The sequence below is a fragment of the Lampris incognitus genome, chromosome 5 (genome assembly GCF_029633865.1).
Source record: "Lampris incognitus isolate fLamInc1 chromosome 5, fLamInc1.hap2, whole genome shotgun sequence".
NCBI lineage: Eukaryota > Metazoa > Chordata > Actinopteri > Lampriformes > Lampridae > Lampris > Lampris incognitus.
The window spans coordinates 69,758,344-69,774,051 of NC_079215.1; the positions used below are offsets into that span (position 1 = coordinate 69,758,344).

The following is a 15,708-nucleotide window of genomic DNA, read 5'->3' on the forward strand; positions in this document are numbered from 1 at the left end:
ATTTCACTAGCCCCTGATGACTGTCGCGAATCCTTTCAACTATCTCTGTTCTCATAGAGGTGGGAATCACTATGCGATTTCCCCTGACCACTAACCCATCTACCTCTGACAGTTCCCCTCTCACCTTGTAGAAATCCCTGACCACCTCTGGTACTCTCTTTTCGTAACCTGGCCAGCCGAACTGGATGAATTGTCTCACTACCTGGAGCTGGAGGTCTGTGGCTGTGCGGTCTCTGATCTCTTGCATCCTCTGTGGTGAAGCAGGGATGTGGCTCAGGACTGAGTCTACGTGTGCTGTCACATCGTCGGTAGACCTAGCCTCTCCAGAACTTTGCATGGGGCCCCTGGAGAGTGCATCAGCTACTGCTAATGTCTTTCCTAGTGCGTACACAGCCTCTACATTAAAGCGCATCAGTATCATCAGTAGTCTCTAGCACCTGATTGGGACATTGTCAAGGTCTATACTGTTCATTAAGGGCACCAGGGCAGTGTGGTCAGTGATCAGTTTAAAGCTGTCAGGTCCAAACAGGTATTTCTCAAAATGTTCACATGCCCAGACACTGGCCAGGCATTCTTTCTCTATTTGAGCATACCTGGTCTCTGTGTCCCTAAGTCTGTTGGAACAGTAGGCCACAGGTTTCCAGTCCTCACCATACTGCTGCAACAGGACTCCTCCAAGTCCATAACTGCTGGTGTCAGCCGACACCACGGTGGGCCTGTTAGCTTCATAGAAGGTAAGTACAGGTGCTGATGCTAAGGTAATCTTCAGTCTCTGGAAGGCAGTCTGCTGTGCAGGTCCCCACAGCCATTCCATCTTCGACTTCAGCAGTTCATAGAGCGGTTGTCCTGCTGTAGAGAGCTCTGGGATGAATTTGGCCATAAAGTTGACCATTCCCAGAAACCGCTTTAGCTCTGCCATATGAGGTTGTGGGAAATTTCTAATCCCGGCCACTTTCTCTGACTCGGGTCTCACACCGTTCTCATCAAATATGTGTCCCAGGAAGCGAATCTGCCACTGTCTGAACTTACATTTATCTTTGTTCAATTTAAGGCTGGCTGTCTCGATCACTTCCAGTACCCACTTCAGACGTCTATCACGGATCTCCTCAGTTTCTCCGTGCTCGAGGATGTTGTCCATGTAGACTTCTGTTCCTTCCAGTCCCTGTAAAGTTTCTGCCATTTTTTCGCTGGAAGATTTCTGGTGCACTCGTTATCCCAAATGGGAGTCTGCGGAATGCATACCTCCCAAAGGGAGTGATGAAACTGGTTAGCTTGCAGCTTTCCTCATGCAGGGGAATCTGGTAAAATCCACTGGCTGCGTCTAGTGACGTGAACACCTTAGACGTCGAATTTCTTCAAAACGACGTTGTAATCTCTCCCGTGGGCCTCCTCATCAAATGTGAATGAGCTGAATATCTTTTCAGCCTCACTGCCCATAGCGTAAATGAGCGAATAGACCTGGATTTTCCCATCCTTTGTTCAACTTTGTGGCTGTCCTGAAACACGAAAATCTTTGCTTCCACTCCGGCCATTCCCCTGGGCTGGCAAACTTCAACGCTTCCGGTGGATTAAACTTCGACATGTCCATTTGTTCCGATTACGCTTGTCACTTCTGACACCATGTGATGTCTGTCTGACATCTAACTAATAAGAACAACTTACCACCAAGTCCAGACTCTCAGGAGCCTTTAATAAGCTGCTTGACCAGGTTATATACGAACACAGCAACAGATTTCCTGTTAACGTCACATACCACAAATCCCACGGCACGTGTTTTTTCTTTCTAGACGGACGGAAGAATAGGGTTGCAGTCACATACCATAAATCCCGTGACAGCTGTACTGATGCGTTTGCGGTACCATCACAGTGGGAGATTCCTTACATTACACGTTTAACTCCTAAAATACTCATAAATATCCTAAAGTATCCTGTTGTATTTGTACTCTCTGTCATAATGGATTCTAACCATCTTCGGGAGGACAACGTAGGACAATATGGACAGAAGTATGACGACACAGGCAGTGATGAAGTAGCCAAACGCCGCCTCCTGAATCTCTGAGCCGCCTGGAAAACACACAGAACAAGAATATCGTCGTACTTCACATTTTACTATTACATACAGTCAATCTATTTATTTCTGAAATTCAGGAAAAAATGCATGACTCATGTATCTTGCATCACACGCAATTTGCCAAAACCAAAGAGTTGACAAAATACAAATGTAAGGGAAATATCATCTAAGAAATATAAGACAAAGCCAATCGCTGGCATATCCATTGCCCTCTCTAGTGAATCATTTACATCCATCTGTCAAACAACCGTTAGTTCTCAGATCATCAACATCAGGTTTAATGAACAGGAAGGAGATCAGAGGTCACATCATTTAAATGAACCAGGTTCATCCTCTTACTTGCGATGGCACAGATCATGGCGAGGGCAGCGAAGGTCCCAGCGAGGCCCTGGCCACTCATGATTGGCGTGGTGTAGGAGGTGGGCAGGACGGCAGCCATCCCGAAGAGACTGCCCTGAAGCACTGCTCCAAACGCTGACAGGAAACAGGAGACCACCATTTTGAAAACGGCATGGGTAAAGTCACCCAAAACCACCATAGACATGACATAGTGAAAACCCTCCACAGAATAGTTATTAATGTGAGAAACCCTTCCCAGGTTAATTATTAACGTGAGAAACCCTTTACAGACTAGTTATTAATGTGAGAGACTCTTTACAGACTGGTTAGTATTAATGTGAGAAACCCTTTACAGACAAGTTATTAACGTGATAAACCCTTTACGGACTAGTTATTAATGTGAGAAACCCTTTACAGACTAATTATTAATGTGAGAAGCCCTTTACAGACTAGTTATTAATGCGAGAAACCCTTTACAGACTAGTTATTAATGTGAGAAACCCTTTACAGGCTAGTTATTAATGTGAGCAACCCTTTACAGACTAGTTATTAATGTGAGAAACCCTTTACAGACTAGTTATTAACGTGAGAAACCCTTTACAGGCTAGTTATTAACGTGCGAAACCCTTTACAGACTAGTTATTAATGTGAGAAACCCTTTACAGACTAATTATTAATGTGAAAAACCCTTTACAGACTAGTTAGTAATGTGAAAAACCCTTTACAGACTAATTATTAACGTGAGAAACCCTTTACAGGCTAGTTATTAATGTGAGAAACCCTTTACAGGCTAGTTATTAATGTGAGAAACCCTTTACAGACTAGTTATTAATGTGAGAAACCCTTTACAGGCTAGTTATTAATGTGAGAAACCCTTTACAGACTAGTTATTAATGTGAGAAACCCTTTACAGACTAGTTATTAATGTGAGAAACCCTTTACAGACTAATTATTAATGTGAGAAACCCTTTACAGACTAGTTATTAATGTGAGAAACCCTTTACAGGCTAGTTAGTAATGTGAGAAACCCTTTACAGACTAGTTATTAATGTGAGAAACCCTTTACAGGCTAGTTATTAACGTGAGAAACCCTTTACAGACTAGTTATTAACGTGAGAAACCCTTTACAGGCTAGTTATTAACGTGAGAAACCCTTTACAGACTAGTTATTAATGGGAGAAACCCTTTACAGACTAGTTATTAATGTGAGAAACCCTTTACAGACTAGTGATTAATGTGAGAAACCCTTTACGGACCAGTTAATAATGTGAGAAATAGCCCAAAGTCAGTAAACCTTTACAGACTGGTTAACAGTGTGAGACAAGCTTTACAGACTGATTACTGAAGTTAGAGAAACCCTTCGCCTTCACATACTGGTTATAAAATAATGAACGTGATTTGATTTGTGTTCTTCCTCACTCATTGATCTACCACTTATTAATAAACAGAGTTGAAGGTGAAGATGTATCTTTTTTATAAGAAATGTAGCTCACAGTTTATGATGACGATCTTGATCATGGTGACAGTGAAGAAGGGAAGGGGTTCCATTTCTACTTTGACCAAGACGGCTGTGGCCATGAAGACGGCCATGATGATGGTCAGACTGCCCATCACGCGCAGCTTCTGAGGAATCCTATTGGACACACCAAAGTCATGTGATTCAGGAAGTCATCTAATAGAGATCCCGTCAGAGAAGTTCTATCCAGTTGCAGATAAAAAACCCATCTTTCTGAATCTCATTTTGAGTAACATGAGTGGGTTAGCTGGAGCTCCAGCTGATATGACCTAATGAACGGTGTCCATTCTCTTTAAAGTGCCTTGTTAAAAGTCGAGTCAAGTCTATTTATGGCCACATTTATTTTTAAAGCACGAAAACAACAGTTGAGGTGGTTCAGGCATCTTATTAGGATGCCTCCTGCTCCTGGGCGCCTTCCTTTGGAGGTTTTCTGGGCACGTCCAACTGGGAGGAGACCCCAGGGTAGACCCAGATGTCGATTGAGGGACAACATGTCCAATCTGGCCTGGGAACGCCTTGGAATCCCCCAGGAACAGCTGGGGGGCGTTGCTGGGGGGAGGGACGTCTGGAGTGCCCTACTTAGCTTACTGCCACCACGACCCGCCCCCGGAGAAGCGGCTGAAGATGAGATGAATGAATGAATGAATTTAAAAACAACCCATATTGACCAAAGTGCTGTACCAACCAGAGCAGTTAGCTAAAACACAAACACAACACCAGCAGAAACAAGATACATAGCTCGTAGGCACGGATAAACAAAAGATGGGCATAGGCATAGGATGATCAAGATGTCTATATTTAGAGGTTCTAGATGGATAAATCTATTTATTATGAGATTATAGATTAATGAAATGATTTGTGAATGTGACATTCTGTTGTCGAGAAGTTCCCACATTGACTTTTAAAAAGTCACCGCACATTTTTCAATAAAACTGAAAAACTACCCGGTGTTGTCATCATTTCTCAAAAATTATAGATATGGATGCCACCAGTTCACCGAACCTAATCAGACAGGAGTTCTTCCCGTGACAAAGATTTATACAGTTAGTCCCACCATGAGCGAAAAGCCACATGAAAACCACGAGACAAAGCCTAAACGGGGCTGCTCTGTAAACTGGAAGAAATTATGAGATACCGCTGGGAGCCCGTCTGATCTGCTGGGAGCCTGTGAGAGCTGTGATTGGCTGAGAGGAGAGGCTGTGAGAACTGTGATTGGCTGAGAGGAGAGCCTGTGAGAACTGTGATTGGCTGAGAGGAGAGCCTGTGAGAACTGTGATTGGCTGAGGTAACCTACAGAGAGTGCAGGAAGGAGTTGAGACAGGTGAAGAGCAGGAGGGGAAGCATGGCGCACAGCGTCATCACGTTGTTGAATTTAGATTCCAGATGGCTCCGTCTGTCTCCCTCCTCCGTCCTGTTAACCCCAACCTCTGACACTGATGAGTCCTTCAGGCGACTGGTGAAATACTGCAGACAGACAGACAGACAGACAGACAGACACATAGACAGATAGATAGATAGATAGATAGATAGATAGATAGATAGATAGATAGATAGATAGATAGATAGATAGATAGATAGATAGATAGATAGATAGATAGATAAACAGATGTTTTGATTTCATATTAGCTGGCAGCTTTTGCTGCAGTGGTGAGTCATTCCCGGTTATGTTATTCATCTCTGAAAAATGCCACATCCTTTTTCTTCAGGAGTTAACTCTTTTCGGTTTAGTATGTTTTTATTTGATAAAATGAGGATTGAAACATAAACAGGTGTCTGGCTTTCGGACAGTAGAGAGGTGAGACTGTGCTGGAGGTGGGGGGGGGGACAGGAAGTGATGTTATCACCATGGTGGCGGTCATAAAGAAGTTCCAGGGTAAGAGCGTGCCCAGGCCCAGCATGAAGAAGATGAGCCATACAGCAGAATACCTGCACACACAACAAAGCACAATGTTCATGGCAATATCTCAAAGAAGACTAGTTCATCTGTTTATGAGCCAAGCCATCATTAAAACATAAAGACCAACACTTCGCTGATGAGTATTAACTGACACTTCTGCATGGAGTCAACACAGTCCAGCAGGACAATCTCTTAAACATCTCCTTTTAGAAAACAGTCACAGTCATCTTCACATATTGAGTGCTTTCTATCAAGTTAAAATGTTTTATCTTACACTTCTACAAAAGATTCTGTAGTTTGACTTTTTGGCTTATTTTTAGTTTATTTGTAGTTATTTTCAGATTTAGTTTTCAATTTCTCGTGCTTGACTGTAAATAAATATGCGGATCATTAATCAGATTTCCATACTGGATCAGTTGAGGCCCGGGTTACCAACAACACCCAGTGGAACTGTTGGCCAGCAGGGTGCCGGTGGAAACTATGCTACTGTTGGGCGAAGGAGAAGGAGAGGAGGAAGGCATGTGCAGAGGCAGCAGGAGAGGAGGAGGGGTAGGAGTGTGGAGGTGAGAGTCGGAACTTTGAATGTTGGCACTATGACTGGTAAAGGGAGAGAGCTGGCTGATATGATGGAGAGAAGAAAGGTAGGATACTGTGTGTGCAAGACACCAGGTGGAAGGGGAGTAAGGCCAGGAGTATCGGAGGAGTGTTCAAACTCTTCTACCATGGTGTGAATGGGAGGAGTAATGGGGTAGGGGTAATTCTGAAGGAAGAGTATGTCAAGAGTGTGCTGGAGGTGAAGAGAGTGTCAGGCAGAGTGATGAGTATGAAGCTGGGAATTGAAGGTGTATTGCTGAATGTTATCAGCACATATGCCCCGCAAGTTGGGTGTGAGATGGAAGAGAAAGAAGAATTCTGGAGTGAGTTGGATGACGTGGTGGAGAGGGTACCCAAGGACTAGAGAGTGGTGATCGGAGAGGACTTTAATGGGTATGTCGGTGAAGGGAACAGAGGTGGTGAGGAGGTGATGGGTAGGTATGGAGTCAAGGAGAGAAATGTGGAAGAACAGATGGTGGATTTTGTGAAAAGGATGGAAATGGCTGTGGTGAATACATATTTCAAGAAGAGGGAGGAACACAGGGTGACATATAAGAGCGGAGGAAAGTGCACACAGGTGGACTATATCTTATGTAGGAGGCGCCATCTAAAAGGGATTGGAGACTGCAAGGTGGTGACAGGGGAGAAAGTAGCTAGGCAGCATCGGATGGTGGTCTGTAGGATGACTTTGGAGACCAAGAAGAGGAAGAGAGTGAAGGCAGAGCCAAGGATCAAATGGTGGAAGTTGAAGAAGGAAGACTGTTGTGTGGAGTTCAGGCAGGAGGTAAGACAGGCACTGGGTGGTAGTGAAGAGCTGCCAGATGGCTGGAAAAGCACTGCAGAAATAGTGAGGGAGACAGCTAGGAAGGTACTTGGAGTGTCATCAGGACAGAGGAAGGAAGAGAAGGAGACTTGGTGGGGGAATGAGGAAGTACAGCAAAGTATACAGAGGAAGAGGTTGGCAAAGAAGAAGTGGGATAGTCGGAGAGATGAAGAACATAGACAGGAGTACAAGCAGATGCCACGTAAAGAGAAGAGAGAGATGGCAAAGGCAAAGGAAAAGGCGTATGGTGAGTTGTATGACAGGTTAGACACTAACGAAGGACAAAAGGACTTGTACCGATTGGCTAGACAGAGGGACTGAGCTGGGAAGGATGTGCAGCAGGTTAGGGTGATCAAGGATGGAGATGGAAATGTGCTGACAAGCGAGGAGAGTTTGCTGAGAAGGTGGAAGTAGTACTTTGAGGGACTGATGAATGAGGAACATAGAGACCTAGATAGCAAAATTGTTGAGGCCCAGACCCGTTCCACACCCAGCTTTCATCTTTCTTTCATCCGGCCCACATACCGCGTGGAATGATGGCACTTCGGTGGTCGCCTGCTGTTTGCCAGATCTGGGCCAGAACCAAGCCATAGCAATGCTGCATGTGCCACATATTTGCCAAAGGTGGCCCATGTTTGTTTTGTGATATTTGGGCCATACTCACCATTTACCACACGGGCCACTTCAGGGTCACATCCAGACTGCATGTTGCTGAGAGCACCACGTCTTTGCCAGAAAAGGCCCACATTTGATTTGGCTTATTTGGGCCATATTTGTTATTATACATGTGGGCCACTTCAGGCTCACATTCATTTTGCCAGGGCCAGAAGAAGGCCATAAGTGCCGCACCATTGCCTGAAGTGGCCCACATCTGGATGCTATTTGGGGACAGAAGGTTGGATCAGGAAGTGCAGTGGATTAGCAAGGAGGAAGTGAGGGCAGCTATGAAGAGGATGAAGAGTGGAAAGGCAGTTGGTCCTGATGACATACCTGTGGAGGCATGGAGGTGTTTAGGAGAGATGGCAGTGGGGTTTTTAACTAGATTGTTTAACACAATTTTGGAAAGTGAGAGGATGCCTGAGGAGTGGAGAAGAAGCATACTGGTACCGATTTTCAAGAACAAGGGCGATGTGCAGAACTGTAACAACTACAGAGGTATAAAGTTGATCAGCCACAGCATGAAGATATGGGAAAGAGTAATAGAAGCTAGGTTAAGAGGAGAGGTCAAGTCAATTTTATTTGTATAGTCAAGTCAAGTTTATTTATATAGCACATTTAAAACAACCACAGTTGAACCAAAGTGCTGCACAAGCTGAAAATACAATATAGAATAAGTAACAGATATGAATGTCAAAATACATGTCAAAGTAAAATAAAGGAATTAAAATGTAAACAATAAAACACAAGAGTAAAAGCATATTTCCACAATAAAATCACGGTGTCTAGCTCAACTTGAATTGAATGCCAGCGAGAAGAGGTAGGTCTTTAACCAAGATTTAAAAGCCTCTAGGGTCTCAGCAGATCTTATGTGTACTGGTAAGTTGTTCCAGAGATCAGCCACTGCAGAGGCTCTGTCACCCCTGTTCTTAAGCCTGGACTCGGAACATGTAGGAGCATCTGGTTTGCTGACCTGAGTGCTCTGGCTGGTGTATGATAATACTATATTAGCTCAGATAAATAAGGTGGTGCCAGCCCATTTAACGACTTGAAGTAATAAAATCTTAAACTGGATCCTAAAACAGTCAGGAAGCCAATGAAGGGAGGCCGGTACAGGCATCACGTGATCACGTCGCTTCTTCCCTGTCAGCAGGTGAGCAGCTGCATTTTGTACAGGCTGCAGGCGACGAAGCGACGACTTCCAATAGCCCAATATCACAAATTAAAAATTTGCCTCAAGGGCTTTACAGCAACACACCATCACCATCCTGTCCTTAGAACCTCGCATTAGAAAAGGAACAACTCCCTAAAAAACCTTCAACAGGGAGAAAAAAATAGGAAGAAACCTCAGGGAGAGCAACAGAGGACGGCTGTCTCTCCCAAGATGGACAATGTGCAATGAAGGTGACGATTAGCGAGCAGCAGTATGGTTTCATGCCAGAAAAGAGCACCAAAGATGTGATGTTTGCTTTGAGAATGTTGATGGAGAAGTATAGAGAAGGCCTGAAGGAGTTGCATTGTGTCTTTGTGGATTTAGAGAAATCATACGACAGGGTGCCGAGAGAGGAGGTGTGATATTGTATGAGGAAGTCAGGAGTTGCAGAGAAGTATGTAGGAGTGGTGCAGGATATGTATGAGGGCAGTGGGACAGTGGTGAGGTGTGTGGTTGGAATGACAGATGGGTTCAAGGTGGAGGTGGGATTACATCAAGGATCGGCTCTGAGCCTTTTCTTGTTTGCAGTGGTGATGGACAGGTTGACGGAGGAGATCAGGCAGGAGTCTCCATGGACGATGATGTTTGTGGATGACATTGTGATCTGTAGTGAGAATAGGGTGCAGGTGGAGGAGAGCCTGGAGAGGTGGAGGTATGCACTGGAGAGAAGAGGAATGAAAGTCAGTAGGAGCAAGACGGAATACCTATGCGTGAATGAGAGGGAGGACAGTGGAATGGTCAGGATGTAAGGAGCGGAGGTGACAAAGGCATTTGAGTTAAAATACTTGGGGTCAACTGTCCAAAGTAACGGGGAGTGCAGGAGAGAGGTGAAGAAGAGAGTGCAGGCAGGGTGGAGTGGGTGGAGAAGAGTGTCAGGAGTGATGTGTGACAGAAGGGTACCAGCAAGAGTTAAAGGGAAGGTTTACAAGATGGTAGTGAGACCAGCTATGTTATATGGTGTGGAGACAGTGGCACTGATGAAAAGACAGGAGGTGGAGCTGGAGGTGGCAGAGATGAAGATGATACGATTTTCACTGGGAGTGATGAAGAAGGACAGGATTAGGAAGGAGTATATTAGAGGGACAGCTCAGGTTGGACGGTTTGGAGACAAAGCAAGAGAGACAAGATTGAGATGGTTTGGACATGTGTGGAGGAGAGATGCTGGGTATACTGGGAGAAGGATGCTGAATATGGAGCTGCCAGGGAAGAGGAGAAGAGGAAGGCCAAAGAGGAGGTTTATGGATGTGGTGAGGGAGGACATGCAGGTGGCTGGTGTGACAGAGGAAGATGCAGAGGACAGGAAGAGATGGAAACAGATGATCCGCTGTGGCGCCCCCTAACGGGAGCAGCCGAAAGTAGTAGTATTAGTAATAGTAGCAGTAGTAGTAGTAGTGGTAGTAGTAGCAGTATTAGTACTGTAGATACTGTAATTTTACAAGTTAGGTTTTTTCATTATTTTTATTTTTAGTTTATACTATATGTTACCCTTGGTAATGTCATTAGGAGACATCACATCTCTTTCCATAGTTATGCTAATGACACGCAACTTCATGTAGCGGTGTCTCCTGATGACACAGGACCAATTGATTCCCTTTTTAAATGTATTTTAGATATTAATATCTGGATGTCACAAAACTTTTTACAGCTCAACCAAGATACAACAGAAATTTTAGACAAAGGTTCTAAAGCTCAGAGAGAGAAACTGGTCCTCAAAATAAATTCCCTTGGACTCACCCCAAGCCAACACGCAAGAAACCTTGGTGTTGTCTTTTGACTCAGATCTGAACTTTAAGGCTTATGTGGAGTCTGTCAACAAATCTGCTTCTTATCACATCAAAAGTATTGCTAGGGCATCGGAGTGGCATGGTGGTCTATTCCATTGCCTACCAACATGGGGATTGGCGGTTCGAATCCCCATGTTGCCGCCCTCTTGGGCGGGCGTCCCTACAGACACAATTGGCTGTGTCTGAGGGTGGGAAGCCGGATGTGGGTATGTGTCCTGGTCGCTGCACTAGCGCCTCCTCTGATCAGTCGGGGCTCCTGTTCGGGGGGGAGGGGGAACTGGGGGGAATAGCGTGATCCTCCCATGCACCATGTCCCCCTGGTGAAACTCCTCACTGTCAGGTGAAAAGAAGTGGCTGGTGACTCCACATGTATGGGAGGAGGTATGTGGTAGTCTGCAGCCCTCCTCGAATTGGCAGAGGGGGTGGAGCAGAGACCTGGACGGGTCGGCAGAGTGGGGTAAATGGCCAAGTACAGTTGGGATAAAACGAGGAAAAATCCCCCCCCAAAAAAAGTATTGCTAAATGGTGACCACTCTCTGAGTGACACAGAGAAACAAATGCACACTTTTATATCAGGCAGGCAGGACTACTATAATGCTGTCCTATATGGTCTATGGACTCGCACAGGAGTCCACTACCAAGGCACCGCTCGGGTCAGCTCGGGGAGGCCGTTCCTCCCAATCACGCCCCTCCAGGTTTCTTCATCGTTGCCCCATGAGCGTTGAAGTCCCCTAGCAGAACTATAGAGTCTGGAGGTGGAGCCCTATCCAGGACACCACCCAGAGACTGCAAGAAGTCCGGGTACTCGGTTATTCGGTGCTATTCAGTGCATAAGCACACACAACAGTCAGAGCCCCCCCCTCCCCGACTCGCAGTCATATAGAGGTGACCCTCTCATTCCCCGGGGAGAACTCCAACATGGCGGCGCTCAACCAGGGACTTGTGAGTATCCCCACACCCGCCCGGCGCCTGCCACCTCGGCCAGCTCCGGAAAAGTAATGAGTCCAGCCCCTCTCCAGGTGTTTGGTACCAGAGCCCATGCTATGTGTGGAGGTGAGCCCAACTATATCTTCTTGGTACCGCTCCACCTTCCACACCAGCTCAGGCTCCTTCTCTGCTAGAGAGGTGACGTTCCACTCTGCGCCTTTGTCTACCGCCCGGCCTGCACTGCACCCTACCCCAATGCTCATCCCCGCGTCTGGTGGGTCAACGGGGTGGTGGCTCCATGTCGTTTTTTCAGGCTGGGCCCGACCGGGCCCCATGGGCCAAGGCCCGGCCACCAGATGTCCGCCAGTGAGCTCCCTTCCCAGGTGTTATTATTATTATTATCATTATTATTAGGTCTAATTATTTTTTATAATTATTATTATCATCATTATTATAATCATTCATTTATTATTATTGTTATTTTTATAATTATTATTATCATCATTATCAATTTATTATTATTATTATTATTATTATTATAATCGGCTTGTCAGTTGCCTGTGAAGCACTTTGAACTACACCAGCCTGTATGAAAAGTACTATAGAAATACAGTTTGATTGACTGATTGACTGGGTGATTGGTTGATTGATTGATTGATACGTAATTTAGAGGGAATGTGCAGTCATCACCCGTCTGTGTCTCTGTGTCTATCTATCTTATTCACTCCGAGAATGAACACTCAGTAAAGTAATGTGTGTGTTGTTGCTGTGTTTGAGGTCTCCATCACAGTCTTGTAAATAAAATCCTGTGTTTACAAGTTTAAATGCTTTAACTTGTGGCTGCTAAGCAGGAAAACTTTCAAATGAGCCACAACGGAAGGCCGGTGAGGACAAAAAGACCCATGCAGACCATGTAAATGTACAACAAGGATCACATGACACAGTACTATACGACATCATTTGTACATACATATACTTCACAATAATATCTTTATAATTTGATATAATCTTTATCATGTAATGCTGACTTTATAGTAATGTTATATACAGCTGTATAGTGTAATAACTCATTGTATAACTGTATACTGGTGTTCTTCAGTTGTTGTACTGGGACCTGTCCTAAGACCAACATGAACAGTAGTGACAGGATATACTTCATAATAATATCTTTATAATTTGATATAATCTTTATATTATCATGTAATGCTGTCTTTATAGTAATGTTATATACAGCTGTATAGTGTAATAACTCATTGTATAACTGTATACTGGTGTTCTTCAGCTGTTGTACTGGGACCTGTCCTAAGATCAACATGTACAGTAGTGACAGGATACACTTCATAATAATATCTTTATAATTTGATATAATCTTTATATTATCATGTAATGCTGTCTTTATAGTAATGTTATATACAGCTGTATAGTGTAATAACTCATTATATAACTGTATACTGGTGTTCTTCAGCTGTCGTACTGGGACCTGTCCTAAGACAAACATGTACAGTAGTGACAGGATATACTTCATAATAATATTTTTATAATTTGATATAATCTTTATCATGTAATGCTGTCTTTATAGTAATGTTATATACAGCTGTATAGTGTAATAACTCATTATATAACTGTATACTGGTGTTCTTCAGCTGTTGTACTGGGACCTGTCCCAAGACCAACATGTACAGTAGTGACAGGATATACTTCATAATAATATCTTTATAATTTGATATAATCTTTATATTATCATGTAATGCTGTCTTTATAGTAATGTTATATACAGCTGTATAGTGTAATAACTCATTGTATAACTGTATACTGGTGTTCTTCAGCTGTTGTACTGGGACCTGTCCTAAGACCAACATGTACAGTAGTGACAGGATATACTTCACAATAATATCTTTATAATTTGATATAATCTTTATATTATCATGTAATGCTGTCTTTATAGTAATGTTATATACAGCTGTATAGTGTAATAACTCATTGTATAACTGTATACTGGTGTTCTTCAGCTGTTGTACTGGGACCTGTCCTAAGACCAACATGTACAGTAGTGACAGGATATACCTCACAATAATATCTTTATAATTTGATATAATCTTTATATTATCATGTAATGCTGTCTTTATAGTAATGTTATATACAGCTGTAAAGTGTAATAACTCATTGTATAACTGTATACTGGTGTTCTTCAGCTGTTGTACTGGGACCTGTCCTAAGACCAACATGTACAGTAGTGACAGGATATACCTCACAATAATATCTTTATAATTTGATATAATCTTTATATTATCATGTAATGCTGTCTTTATAGTAATGTTATATACAGCTGTATAGTGTAATAACTCATTGTATAACTGTATACTGGTGTTCTTCAGCTGTTGTACTGGGACCTGTCCTAAGACCAACATGAACAGTAGGGACAGGACAACAGAAGGTGTGTTCATGCTAGTAGGAATCTGCAGTGATCTATGTAGGGTACTAGTAACTAGTACTAGTAACTAGTACTAGTAACTAGCACTAGTAACGTTTTGGGTCTACTGACTTGTCTCGAGGCGTGCTGGAGGCCATGGTGGTCCAGTCCCCGTCACCTCCGGCCAGGACAAGACTCTGAAAACCACGACAGAGAGAAACACTTGATGTCAGCTGTGTGGGTGTGTCCAAGACAGAGAGACAGAGACAGAGAGAGACAGAGAAAGAGAGCTAGACAGACAGACAGAGACAAAGACAGACAGACACAGAGAGAGAAAGACACAGAGAGAGAGACAGACAGACAGACAGACAGACAGACACAGAGAGAGAAAGACACAGATAGACAGACAGACACAGAGAGAGAAAGCAACAGACAGACAGACAGACAGACACAGAGAGAGAAAGACACAGATAGACAGACAGAGAAGAGACAGACAGAGAGAGAGAGAGACTTTTTGACTTTTAAAATAACCTTTATTTACATCATAGTATAGATAGCCTTCATTCCCACTGTGTCAACATTACATTTTTTAAGCTAAAAAACCTCAAAAGGCATCATTACTGTGGCTCAATCAAATTACACACACACACACACACACACACACACATTTATACTATACGTATAAGACATATAAGAAGCACAGCTCACCGTAAAAAGAGATGGTCCACCACAGATATGTGTGGACCACAACAAGAGTGACCTGCACCAGTCAACAGTTCAGTAAACATGGCCGCCTGTTCCCCAAGACTGTGGAGAGGATTTCATAGGGTGTACACAAAGCAGCTACTGGTGTCCAGTCCTTTAGAAGGGCTAAACCTCCCTTCTGAGGCAGCAGAGAGAGAACTGCACGCCTACAGGAAACCGGAAGTGTCTCTTTCTCAAAGCACGCCGTAAAAAAGTCCAGAAGATCCTGTCCCACGACACTCCAGAAGTGTTTTCAAAAAAGGCGGATGGCAGGACTTCCAGTCCTGGAGCCTTGCCCGCCGCCATCTGAGACACAGCAGCAGGCAGTTCATCCAGAGTCATGACCAAGCCCCGTGTGTCCTGTTCTGCTGGACCCAGCTGAGGAAGACCCTGTAGATCCGCAGCAGAGCCCACATCACAGCCCTCTGGCCTGAACAAGCCCGTGTAGAAGTCCACTGCATGTGTCCTCATCTCAGTGGGATCTGTGGTCACCTGTCCATCAGGGAGACAAAGACGCACCACCTGGCTTGTGTGAACCACTGACTTCTCTAAAGTAAAGAAGAAAGCGGTTGGTGCGTCCATGTCTTGGAGTCCAGTGAAGCGTGCTCGGACTAAAGCTCCTGCAGCTCTGTCTCGCAGGAAGGGGTCCAGCTGCTGTCTTTTACAGTGTAGAGCAGCGTCATTCTGGTGATCAAGGTGTGAGCCAGAAACATCTTCCAGGTCACCGTCCAAC

The 15,708-nt window shown here is 44.1% G+C and overlaps 1 protein-coding gene across 1 annotated transcript in view; it reads right to left on the bottom strand.

Annotated features, from left to right (window-relative positions):
* The window catches only part of LOC130113103 (equilibrative nucleoside transporter 1-like), a 72,920-nt gene that overhangs the window by 33,723 nt on the left and 23,489 nt on the right, over nt 1-15,708 (bottom strand). The window contains exons 2-7 of the mRNA XM_056280619.1: nt 14,364-14,428; nt 5,771-5,852; nt 5,221-5,390; nt 3,904-4,043; nt 2,411-2,545; nt 1,967-2,064 (exon numbers count right to left, since the gene is read on the bottom strand). Coding sequence (XP_056136594.1) covers nt 1,967-2,064; nt 2,411-2,545; nt 3,904-4,043; nt 5,221-5,390; nt 5,771-5,852; nt 14,364-14,389 — 651 coding nt within the window. The 5' untranslated portion in view covers nt 14,390-14,428. The remainder of the gene's footprint in view (nt 1-1,966; nt 2,065-2,410; nt 2,546-3,903; nt 4,044-5,220; nt 5,391-5,770; nt 5,853-14,363; nt 14,429-15,708) is intronic.